The following is a 12,893-nucleotide window of genomic DNA, read 5'->3' as shown; positions in this document are numbered from 1 at the left end:
AAGCTCGGGTAGTATCCGATCTTTACCCAGCTGGCTCGCTGAGCCGGGGCCGGCTTATCTCAAACGAGCGGTGCGCACGAGCAAGTACGACCCCTTTGTGGATAAGGTGCAGGTACTCCAGGCTAATCCCGAGCATGCTCGTGTGCTGACGGCAGATGGACGCGAGTCCACTGTCTCCGTATGCCATCTCGCCCCTTGTGGGGTCATCGACCCTTATAGGGATATCGACGAACCGATCTACGAGTCTATGGACTCTACCGAAGCTTCCTCTATGGAACCTTTGCCGTCACCCCTCTCGTCACCTACACCCCTGCCTGAAGGCTCTGAGGTTCCCCCTCCGACACCTGCCTCCAGCGGCTACTCCGACGGGGACTCCGGGCTTGGGGACGCCGCACCCGGTAGTTTCCGGACGCGGGCTGGCAGGGTAGTTCGCCGCCCCGACCGCTATGGGTGGACCGACTGACATGGAATGACGTACCCTAATCAATTAATGCTGACGCACGCTTGCGATCTGCCTAGCGGCAGTATAGTTCTAACGGCGGGGAGAATGTAGTGAAATTATACCAAAGTTGAACCCAGGAGAGTTACTTGCTTCAGCCACTGAAGGGCGTCTATAAAACCTGGGACGTCCGCGACGCGGAGCCACACCTGTGACGTTTACTTTACATGTAGTCTTGAATGGTACGTATATGCTAGACTCGCACATATATGCTAGACTCGCTTGCTTTGTCTATTATTATCGGTCTGCTCAGTATGATACCAAGATCCTGATATCTATTGCATGATTGTATTTTACAGGATGATGTCAAAGATCTAATTGAGATTAAACCTACCTATTGGACAAGTTGTGGATCTGGTTGATTTTCACAACACTTAATCTCAATTAAGATCTACGGAAATGGCGGGACACAAGATGATCAACGTACCGATACTCGGCTCCGACCCACAAGCTGAGGAGTCGGGCTTGGTGTTCGCTCACTGGCTCAAAACGTTGGAGAACCAGTTCGGCGCCCAGGATGCTGTACCCACCGCTGAAACGAAGCTGTCTGTGCTACAGACCAAAGTCGACCACAACGTTTACAGGAGCATCGTTCGATGTACGACGTACGATGCCGCCGTGGAAGAGCTAAAGCGACTCTACATTAAGAAGCGGAGCGTGGTGTACAACCGGCATCTGCTCGCCACGCGACGTCAACAGCCCACCGAGTCGATCGACCGCTTCGCTCAGGAGCTGCGGCACCTCCTCGCGGACAGTACTCAAGAGGTACGGACACACGAGCAAGTCCAGGACGATCTTGTCCGAGACGCTTTCGTCTCCGGAATCAGCTCAACAGATCTGAGACTCAGGCTCCTGGAGACAGCTGACCTAACGTTTGCGGAGGCTCTACGGGTGGCCAACGTTTACACTGAGGCCCGGAAACAATCCACCGCTTATGACCACTCTCGGATCGTTGCGGATCCATCTCTTGATTGCCCTCGGTACGGCATGGCACTCGCCTGGCGCAGGGAATTGAATCTGCACATTAACGTGTCCTTTGGACGCGAATATCTGGCTGGAAGTCTCTAAGGCAGGAGACTGACGTGATCGCTCAGCGGCTCACTGGATTCAAACCTGGGCAACCGGATTAGACGGGCATGACTTTTAATATAGGTATAGTAGATTGATTATTATTATTGTTGGTATATACAGTTGTACTGTTTCGTATTTATCCTTGTCCATTTAGTAATACATTTACAGGCTCTTCCATTAGCCTTGGTTACTGTTGAAAAACAGATGTACCTTGTGCCATTGACTTGAATTGCAAATTACTAGGGCATGCCCGTACTATATATAAGCTAGGACGTGCCCGTACGTGGGTGCCCGTTCCTTGCCAAAAAAAAAAAAAAAAAAAAATTTGTGTAGGGGTGTGTGTGTGTAAACATCCTAGGGCGTGCCCGTACGTGGGTGCAAAAAAACATGCGTGCAAACAACAACAAAAAAAAACTTTGAAACCACGTGGCAGTAACGACCACAGAACCCCCCCCCCTCTATTTACATGAATGGTTTGGTCCATTCGCAACGACCACAGAACCCCCCCCTCTATTTACATGCAATGGTTTGGTCCATTCGCAACGCCAAAGCGAACGGCGAGCGGCTAACCACAGAACCCCCCCCCCTCTATTTACATGAATGGTTTGGTCCATTCGCAACGACCACAGAACCCCCCCCTCTATTTACATGCAATGGTTTGGTCCATTCGCAACGCCAAAGCGAACGGCGAACGGCTAAATCGCCATAGCTCGGTAAGTACTTGTCCGATTAATTTCAAACCTTGAAAAGGCACATCCTCGGGTCCCCAGCAATATACCTGGCAAGTTTCAAGTATATCGGACCCGTGGTTGTCGAGAAACAGCGGTCACAGACAAACACACAGACACACAGACACACAGACACACAGACACACAGACACACAGAGATTACTGGAATTATAGATAGATTGAGGGTGAACGACATTCTTAGTTTTATCAGTCCACATCAGGATTTTTCTCCAAGCCAGATATTTTCTTAACTGGAGATATAGTCAATTCCCATTGCCCGAATAACCAATAAACTTCCTTTTTTCGGGTTTTAATTGATTTTGGACCTTATTGTTGTGATTGCAGCATCCTCTTAGATTTTCTATGTAACCACTCCATGACTGCAGTTACGTAGGGCAGTACCACGGTTCGCTAGAGCACCCGTTTTGTGCAGCAATTATACAAATGATGCACAATTTGAGTTGTGTACAGACACAGGTTTGACAGGTTGTTTTGCCCTGTTTACTTTTGATAGGTTAAATGGGATGTTTGACCCAGTGTTAACATCTGCAAACAGATTCATTTTTCGGTTTTTTCTCTGAAATAACCCCGTAGACAGGGTCTCAGTGTCCGGCCGTACGTACGTCCGTTAACATTTGACTAAAACATTTTCTCCTCACAAACTACCTGACCGATATGGACCAAATTTGGTGCGATACATCAGGACAGCAAGGTCTCATGTGGTTGTGCTCCCCATCCGGATGCGCTCCCTATAAAAGTGGTTGAAGGGAGGTTTTGCCACAAATATTGGTATTTCATTCAAAAAATCTTCAACAAAAATCATCGTTACCATGCCCTAACCGTAAGTTATGCCCCTCATGGCTGTATCTGCACTGGAAAGGGGCCCTTGGGTTCCCTCCCCAAATCTCTCATATTCACTAAAACATATTTTCCTGACAAACTACATGACCTATTTATGGACCAAATTTGGTACAACTAGTGAGATACCCGTGCTATGCACGGGTGGGAGGCCAGAAGCAAACAGGCAATGCAGATACGGCGAATGCTAAAGCATGAAACCAATAAATTCCACATTCCTGTAGCACCCTCAGTCGCACGTTAGACATGGACAGCAAGTTTGTGAAGGACTTCCATGAAAAACGTACCCGTTCTTAAACAAACGGGTACATTCACATGTAGAAACATCGATCGTGGGTCCGTGGCGAATCTGCTTATGGTGATCTGCGAAGTTTACGTTCAGAAAGTAGAAACCATCATGGCATGTCGTCATTTACTTGAACTCGATATCTCTTTTTTCATTGTTTTCCAAACAACATAACTCCAATCACAAATTAATCACAAAATAAACTTTTAACAACATTGTTAATGTTTCCTTCATTGCAAAAACTACCAAGTCAACAGTTAAAAGGATTTTAAGCCGATAGGTGTTACGGCTTTGGCAAGATCGATGGAGACAGCGATCTGTTAGCGTATACACCGCCCAAATAGCTATGTGGAATTCTCTCATGCAGAGATTAAACTCACGTTGTTTGAACTTTGGCCGAGGTCATTATTTACTTTTAATGATGATTTTATACGAATCAAAAAGAAGATAATTAGTTTTGGGTCATCCTTTCCGCATATTTCGTGGGATTGTGAGTTGGAGAGACGACCGTGATGGCAGGGAGAGGGTTGGCATTCTCTCAAGCAGGGATTCAACCCATGTCCTTATAAAAGGTCTTTGTCTGAGGTCACCGAGTCCGATCGGTGCAGCCGTGCAGCGATCGGTGCAGCCGTTTGTGCGGCACCCGGGAAAATAACGTTATGCGGCAGTCTAAACCTGAAAATGCTGGAGTCCAAAGCTGAAATTGGAAAGACAATATACCCCATTTTACTCCAGGAGTTCCCAGGATTACCCACCCAAAATATCGTTGCGATCGGTTCAGCCGTTTTTGCGGTACCTTCGAACCGACCGACCGACGGACAGACAGACAGACAGACGGACAAACATTTGGCGAATTATAGTAAGATACATTAGAACAGTAAGGTCTCATGGAGTTATACTCCCTATTCGGATCTGCCCCCTATAAGAGGCCGAAAAGGAGGTTTTCACCTCAAATTCGGATAATTTATTTTAGAGTCTTCTCAGAAACCGTGGGGAAATAACCACCAGTCCCCCACTGAGATATTTATTCATACTGATAACTGGATCGTGCTTGTTTCTGCAACAACACCTGTACCTGTTTTTTCTTCCGGATTATGACAGGTGCTGCAAGTGCTTTGGTCTGTGGCACATGGAGAGCTTCTTTCTCCTGATCTGATTGAACGGGCACTGTCGGAACATTTTGGGGTGCTGTCTGATTCGTATCCACAACCAGATACACTCATTCGGTGCTATGCCTTTGAGTGTATGCAGGATGTGAAATTGGTGAGAAAAGCTGTGAATCTGCATTCACTTTATCACTGGTAATACAATCTACTCTCATTTTAGCTGCTGATTATGTGTGCACTTCCTTTCTCAGGGTGCCTTTGTGGTTCCTGCTCTGAGACATCTCCTGCAGATGACTCGCTCCATCTCCAAGAATGGCTATCATAAGCAAGACAAGGTGGGGTTTTACTCAGCTGTTTGCCACTAGACACATCTTGCGACCTCGAATTTGAAAACGTTTGTTTTACATAACATGCGTTTCCTTTCCTGAATTAAAACTGTTATTTGTATGATTTAACCTGCAAGTATGCTCAATGGTTAATTATATCCAAGCTGTTCTTGTTTTTGTGTGTGCAGAGCGTGCTGCAGGAGTTAAAGGCAGCGAACGATGTTGTGTCATTACTTACAAACAGCCTTGTGAACAGCCACAAGGCTGCTGTGAAATCAGCTGCCCCTGGCAAACTGAACCGTCATGTCATAGTCGATGGACGATTCACTCATGAGGAGGTATTGCTGTATGGAGGGGACAGGTTGATTGGGAATCAGGTGAACAAGAACAGGTCGGTTAGATAGGACAGGTCATTTACAGAGTGTGAGGGTGGATAACATTTGTGTAAATGCTATACAAGGTATTTTGATTGCTGTATGAAATGAAAGGGGAGGGATATAGGAGGGTTGGGGAGTTGGAAATGCGGTCAAAGAAAAGTGAAAGGGTGTTTGAAGGAAATGGATGTAATGAGAAGGGACAAAAGGACATGCACGATATCCAAGAAAGGGGCGAGGATCAAACTCTGCCATTCTTGTATGTGGCTCTATCATGTAAAGAGTGGGCATAGTAATTTAGTTTACAGAATCCTAGTGTGGACTAAATCATTATGATAAAAAAAAAAATGGGAGGTCACTTCTTGATTTAAAACATACCAATTTAAATCGCTAAGACCAAAAGTAGTCTTTGTGAATACTTCCACAGTATCTTAATGAATACCTCCGCCACCTAAGGTGGACGGAGGTTATATATTGTTGTGGATTTCTCGAGCCCATCGACTTACAGAGGGGGGTTAAACCCTTTTCCCCCTCGAGCTTCGAGTCCACAAGGCCGCTCCCCACTTTGCACTCGTGGAGGGCGGATTGCTAAGCAATTCCAGCCGCCACCCCCGTAGCGAGCGTGCGGAAGGGTATCTGGTCGATTCCCTAAGTACCTTCGATACACACGCTGCCACGAGAATGGGGACTGGACCTCACACGAGCCACGCTAGTCGGATACGCCCGAGCGGTTTACGTGTCACGTGACTCGTGCCGTTAATCCTTATTGAACCCGATTGAGCGGTTTCATTCGGGCAATGCGAAGCCAATGGACGAAATGACGGGGACGGCCAAATGGAAGGAAGAACACAGGTTTATTATTATTTACAATTTATACAGACAATCAGGCAAAGAGACACAGAGCAGATACTTAATCGGTCTTAACTTATCCCCGGACAAAGGGCCCACTCACTCACGCGGGGAAAATAAGGAAGGAAAAGGACGCGCTCCAAACACGCCTTGGCACCGTTCGCTCCGGTCAGCTCGCCGGGCGTGTCCCTCAAGGTGTTCGCGGAACGTGTGCGGGGAGCTCAGGCAGGGAGATCGTGCGTCTGTGGCCCCGGGAGGGATCGTCCTCGCAAGCGCGATTAACAAGCCGCAGAGCGCAGGGCACAGGGAGAGTTCGTGCACACACAGCCTTGATCTCCTCGCAGCGACTCTCTCTCTCTCTCAACGAACCACTCTCTCACAACGCTCTCACAACGTTCCACTCACAACGCTCCTCTCCTCTCTTCTCGACTCTGACTCACTGGGTGACTTTGACTGAGGGACTGGCAACCACACCTCTCACTCAGCTCTGGGGCACTTGGTCACTGCTGCACTGCGGTGGGGGGCCCGGGGCAGGGTTTTATAGCCCCGCCCCCCAGTCTTAGCCGAATGTTCCAAGCCCCTCCCCTCACTGCCGTTGTTAGCCACTCCCCTTGAGCTACGATTGGCTGCTCGCCGCTTACCGGCCACTCCCCTTGCAGCTCCTCCTTCGGGCCTGCCAGACTTGTTCTAGGCATAGCACATGGCATTGTAGCCCAATTGAGGCCTACCACCTCCATGTGAACCACCACACTTACTGGCCTGCTCAACGCATACTAACACAGGAAAGGACTATGCTTACATTTAATAAGAAATAACTAAACTAAAGCGAGGCTACATGTTGTGGTGCAACTACCTACGAGGGGGGGTTATCCTTTATTCCCACAACAATATATATATATACTAGCGGGGTCACCCGTGGGATTCCCACGGGTGACCCCGCAAGTTTGCATTGACGTTCGTCGATGGACTCGTTCGCCCGTCTCATTCGTTTTCTTGCTGCATCCTGTTCAAGTCTGCGTTCTTCATCGATCGTCTCATTCATTTTGGAAATAGAAGTTTCCACGCAGCGCATGAATTGTCACGATCCTCAAGAGGAATTTGTCTCGTAATCATCAAATGATAAATGGCAAGTAAATTATATTGTGGAAAATTAAAGATTTCAAATAAACCTATTTAAAGTGTATTCGCACATAACTAATTTTAAAAAACGAAGAAATATCTCTCGGTAATTTCCTGAAACATATTTTACTTCCGGCTAATAATGTTGAATTAAATAAAAACGAAGAAATATATGTCGGCATCATTGTTGACGTTTTTGTGACGACTGTCATCAAACGAAAAAGTAATATATCTTAACGGAAAAGCAAAAGCGAATTTTTAATATATATCGACACGTTGCCGTCGGTGTCATGTTGGGCGGTGTATGATACACCATGACGCGATTTTTAAAAATATATCTCTGCATTTTCCCGCGTGTGTGGAATGTTCTCAATTATTGCTGACACCGAGTCCAAAACCATCGATAAAAATGAAATCATATGGTGAGTTAGATTGGAGATAAAGGCGTGAGAGAGACTCAATGGCCTTGAAGTTGAAGTTACAGGCGTTTGAGAATTCATTTCGTTCTATAAACGGCAACTTTCATTGGATTTCCTCCCGTTTTTTTTCAACCGAGTCGAAAACTATGTTAGCGACTGTGAAAAATGAAATGATATATCGAATTTTTAATATGTATCGACACGTTGCCGTCGGTGTCATGTTAGGCGGTGTATGATACACCATGACGCGATTTAAAAAAATATATCTGCATTTTCCCGCGTGTGTGGAATGTTCTCAATTATTGCTGACACCGACTCTAAAACCATCGATAAAAATGAAATCATATGGTGAGTTAGATTGGAGATAAAGGCGTGAGAGAGACTCAATGGCCTTGAAGTTACAGGCATTTGAGAATTCATTTCGTTCTATAAACGGCAACTTTCATCGGATTTTCTTCTCGTTTTTTTTCAACCGAGTCTAAAACTATGTTAGCGACTGTGAAAAATGAAATGATATATCGAATTTAAAATAGATATCGACACATTGCCGTCGGTGTCATGTTGGGCGGTGTATGATACACCATGACGCGATTTTAAAAAATATATCTCTGCATTTTCCCGCGTGTGTGGAATGTTTGTGGAAAATTAAAGATTTCAAATAAACCTATTTAAAGTGTATGCGCACATAACTAATAAAAAAAACGAAGAAATATCTCTCGGTAATTTCCTGAAACATATTTTACTTCCGGCTAATATGTTGAATGAAATAAAAACGAAGAAATATATGTCGGCATCATTGTTGACGTTTTTGTGACGACTATCATCAAACGAAATAGTAATATATCATAACGGAAAAGCAAAAGCGAATTTTTTATATATATCGACACATTGCCGGCGGTGTCATGTTGGGCGGTGTATGATACACCATGACGCGATTTAAAAAAATATATCTCTGCATTTTCCCGCGTGTGTGGATTGTTCTCAATTATTGCTGACACCGAGTCTAAAAGTAAAACCATCGATAAAAATGAAATCATATGGTGAGTTAGATTGGAGATAAAGGCGTGAGAGAGACTCAATGGCCTTGAAGTTACAGGCCTTTGAGAATTCATTTCGTTCTATAAACGGCAACTTTCATCGGATTTTCTTCCCGTTTTTTTTCAACCGAGTCTAAAACTATGTTAGCGACTGTGAAAAATGAAATGATTTATCGAATTTGATTTGAAATAAAACTGGGGGAGAGCAAGGACACCACGGGCCTACAAAACAGGACTCAAAGCTATGCGAGTTAATAAAATGGTGGATATTTGTTTATAGCCACTCCCAGAATGGGTGGAGCTATGGGTGGAGCTACTCTGCAAACCGAGTAAGCCACACCCCGGACAGACACCCAACAGATAGACAGACAGACAGACAGAATCATCTACGGCTATTATAATATAGATATACACACGGTGCAAAGATTAACTGATAAGACTTCTGCATCAAAGGTCAGACAGAGGTTATGTCAGGTAAAAATGTGATATTGAGAACAGCTGAATGGATTTTAATCAAACTTGGTACAAGTATGTATAACGATGTAAAAATGTGGGCAGAGGCATATCGGTTGACGTCGAAGAGCGCCATTCCAGTTTAATTTTAAAGCGATTCTTCATAATTAAAAGATAGGGCAAAAAATGATACGCAGCACGATATTTCAAGAACTTATGGATGGGTTATGACAAAAGTTGGGGGATATGTTAGGTAGATGACAAGAACAAGCTGATTAGATTTTGGTTAAGGTCTGGATGTAGATCCGGCCTATTAGTCGGATCCAAAACGTAAACCGTATAGCCTGGTGGATGTATGTGCTGTACCAAGTGCCTTTCTAGTTTAAAAATTTGTCGTGTGTACTTGTATTTCTCTATTTCATTTCCTTCTAGTGCAGCTACCCCTCTTTCTTTCTTGTTTTCCCTCAGTACCTGGAAGCACACCTTGCCTTCCTCGCATTCTTTCTGGTTGAGGCCTCCTTGTACCTGCCACTACCTCGTGCTCAATTGCTCTGGGAGACATTGGTTTCCAATCCCATGGCCTGCGATCTTGATAGACAGGTCACTCTTTGCATTCACATGAGATATGAAATATGCCTTTGAATGTATTTTGGTAATATGTCAGTTATTGGTTCATGCTAACTTGAAAACGATCATGTATAATGAGACCCCACATGCATGAAACTGACCGTGCGTTAACTTGCCTGTTTAAGGATGATTGAGTAAATAATTCATTTTACTCATGAGAAATTATTTTGGTAAATTGCATTCATAGCATAAATTTGATGTTTAGTAATGTACTTTGTTTTGCTCACAGCTGTGCTTTGATTGGTTCAGTCGAGGCTTGGGTGACTTGGACAGTGAAACCCAGAAGCAACTTTTCCACAAGCACGTTTTGGAACTCTATCCCTCACAACTTTTGCTGAGTGGTGCGCACCTGAAATCTCTCATGTATTCCTTACCTGTGAACTTCCATTGCACTTAGCACATTTCCAGCGTCTCTCAATTAAAATTTGTGTTTGCATTTTCTCCTCACTACTTGCTCCCTTCTGTTGTTTAGGGTTCAACCTGTTCAAGGCCTTGTTCGAAGCTGTGAATTTGAGTGAGCAGCAGCTCAAGAAGCAAGGCGCACAGTTGGTAAAGGATTAAAGTTCTATGTGTTAGCTGTTGTGGTCATTTTCATTCAGCCTCATGGTTTGTCCTTGTATTCCTATTTCTTGGATTTGTTGCACTGCTAAAAATAATTTCTCAGTAAGAAAATATTTTTCTTAAAATAAGAAAATATAAGAAACTATTTTCTTTCAAATAAGAATAGTTTTCTTGAAACAAGAAAACCATGAAAAGAAAAATGTTCTCAAATTGTTTTTGGTAATGTGTCCTCCTTCCAGTCAGATTTGGACATCTTTGCTGAATTTCCCAATTTTCATTATTATGACTGTTAATTACCCCATGTGTGCAAAGCGAAAAGCGGGGTTGGTGGTGGTAGTAGAAACCATTTGTTCACTGTCTGTCTGCCTGTCTGTCTGTCTACATGCGTCAGTCTATGATCACAGCCCGGTGTTCGCTTAACAGATAAAGTGGCTGGCTTCAGATCTTAGGGTCCTGAGTTTGAGCCACGATCGTGCCGTTGAAATTAATCCAGGTGGGTTGACACACCTGTCATCTTTCCAAGGTCGGCAAAATGAGTGCCAGCTTACTGGTAATAGGGGGCACTGCATCAGCGGCACAGCTATGCCTCCAGAAAATGATGCAAACAAAGTAGCCAAAGGGCTGCATGTGAACCACCACCAGTCTATGATAGAGGAACTCCTTCATTTCAATTGAATGTTATATTTTAAACACTGATAGAACATTAATCTGGAGCGCAAACCTGCAATTTAGAATTAGTTTGTCTAGGAAATTGGAAAAAATGGATGGAATGTCATCCCGATTGCACATAGAGGAAGAATTATTCTTGGTGGCGTCTTGTCAAATCCGTTTCTGGTGTTTGTTCCCCCTCCATCCCCTCCCTTACCTCAAATGGCTACACAGCTGACTCCGCATGTGAAAAAGCTGAATGCCTCAACTCTGTGTTTGCCTCAAAATATTGTGTCCCAAATCCGTCTCTCTCTGTACCCAACGTACCTAGCTGCTCCTGGACTCTGTGCCCTTCTCTCCTGACAAGGTGGAGAAGTTCCTGTCAATCCTCGACTCTGATTCTGCAACTGGACCTGACGGCATCAGCCCACGGGTCTTAAAATCCTGCTCTGCCGCTCTTTCACTCCCTCTCTCTGTTCTCTTCACCCTCTCTTTTGCTCAAGATCATCTGCCATCAGCTTGGAAATCAGCCAACATCACCGCTTTACACAAAAAGGTGCAAAAACAGATCCTACCAACTACAGACCAATCAGCCTTCTCCCAATTATCAGCAAAGTCATGGAATCCATCATTGCTTCGGATATCAAATCCTTCCTCTTCTCAAATGGCTTGATCTCTGATCATCAATTTGGTTTCAGACCAGGTCACTCTACTCTGGACATGCTGCTTCTGCTGTCTCAACAATGAATAGAGGTCCTTGATGCCAAACAGGAAATTAGAGCTGTCCCCCTTGACATATCACGTGCCTTCGATACGGTCTGGCACCACGCTCTGCTCACCATACTCTCCTCCTATGGTATCCGTGGAAATCTCCACGCATAGCTTGCGGACTTCCTCTTTGGTCGTAGTCAACGTGTGGCCCTGAATGGATTTCTCTCATCTCCTCTTCCTGTTCAGGCTGGAGTTTCCCAAGGCAGTGTTCTGGGCCCTGTGCTTTTTCTGGTCTTTATCAATGATCTCTCCGACTCTCTGGAAAATCCTCTCTATCTTTTTGCTGATGAGTCCACTCTCTGCCGCTCCATACATCATCCCTCAGATCGGCAGTCTGCAGCCTCCTCACTCTCTGCAGACCTGGACAAAATCCTCCGATCTACTTTCTCAACAATCCTCTCCAAGAAGTTCTGTCACTCAAGCTCATGGGTCTCAGAATCTGCCATGATCTTTCCTGTGAAAACCACATTTCCAAGCTGGCCTCCAAAGCCAGTTGCCGACTGGGCATCCTCCATCGTGCGAAGTCCTTCCTTGGCACACCTGAGCTCCTCACCACATATAAGGCTTTCATCCACAGATCAATGGAATATTGCTCTCCCCTCTGGGCTGGTGCTCCTGCCTCACACTTAGCTCGGCCTCAAGCTGTCAAAACGGGTATATATATTTATATATATTTTTAACTCAAAATGTGATATTGGGTCATTGCAGGAGGAGCTTTATGCCATCTTTCAACTTTGCTTTACGTGGGAAGCATGGGGATTTGCAATGGCACACCATCGACTTCGCTCTAGTTAGCATTTTCTTTACAGAGTCTAAGGCTCATCGAAGAACCATGCAAATAAACCATGCTAATACATGTAGGCAAAGAGACCAGGCAACACAGAGCGTGACTTCACAAAAATAGCTGGTGACCTTGGGGGGAAGTGACGTAACCTCCGGTCAGTGCATTCTGATTGCCGGTGACACCATCTTGTGATGCCACTTGCCTTTCTGTAGTCAGCGGGGTCTACCCATGGCGGTGAAGGGGTTATCTGTGCTCTTTCCTTCAAATGCTGTGTCCTGCAAGGAAGTAATACATACCATTTTAAAAGTCTTTGATATGACTGAGCCAGGGTCAGAATTGAGCCAGCGACCTCCCAGACTCAGTGCAGATGTTCTGAC

General features: G+C 45.0%; 1 protein-coding gene across 1 annotated transcript in view; it reads left to right on the top strand.

Annotated features, from left to right (window-relative positions):
- Positions 1-12,893, top strand: part of USP24 (ubiquitin specific peptidase 24) — a 251,269-nt gene that overhangs the window by 68,621 nt on the left and 169,755 nt on the right. Inside the window, exons 15-20 of the mRNA XM_078771659.1 lie at positions 4,544-4,705; positions 4,800-4,883; positions 5,063-5,212; positions 9,594-9,725; positions 9,982-10,093; positions 10,225-10,301. Of these exons, the coding sequence (XP_078627785.1) occupies positions 4,544-4,705; positions 4,800-4,883; positions 5,063-5,212; positions 9,594-9,725; positions 9,982-10,093; positions 10,225-10,301 (717 nt within the window). The remainder of the gene's footprint in view (positions 1-4,543; positions 4,706-4,799; positions 4,884-5,062; positions 5,213-9,593; positions 9,726-9,981; positions 10,094-10,224; positions 10,302-12,893) is intronic.

Source organism: Myxine glutinosa, chromosome 1, assembly GCF_964187855.1.
Source record: "Myxine glutinosa chromosome 1, kmMyxGlut1.1, whole genome shotgun sequence".
NCBI classification, from domain to species: Eukaryota; Metazoa; Chordata; class Myxini; order Myxiniformes; family Myxinidae; genus Myxine; species Myxine glutinosa.
This window is presented reverse-complemented; position numbering and strand designations above follow the sequence as displayed.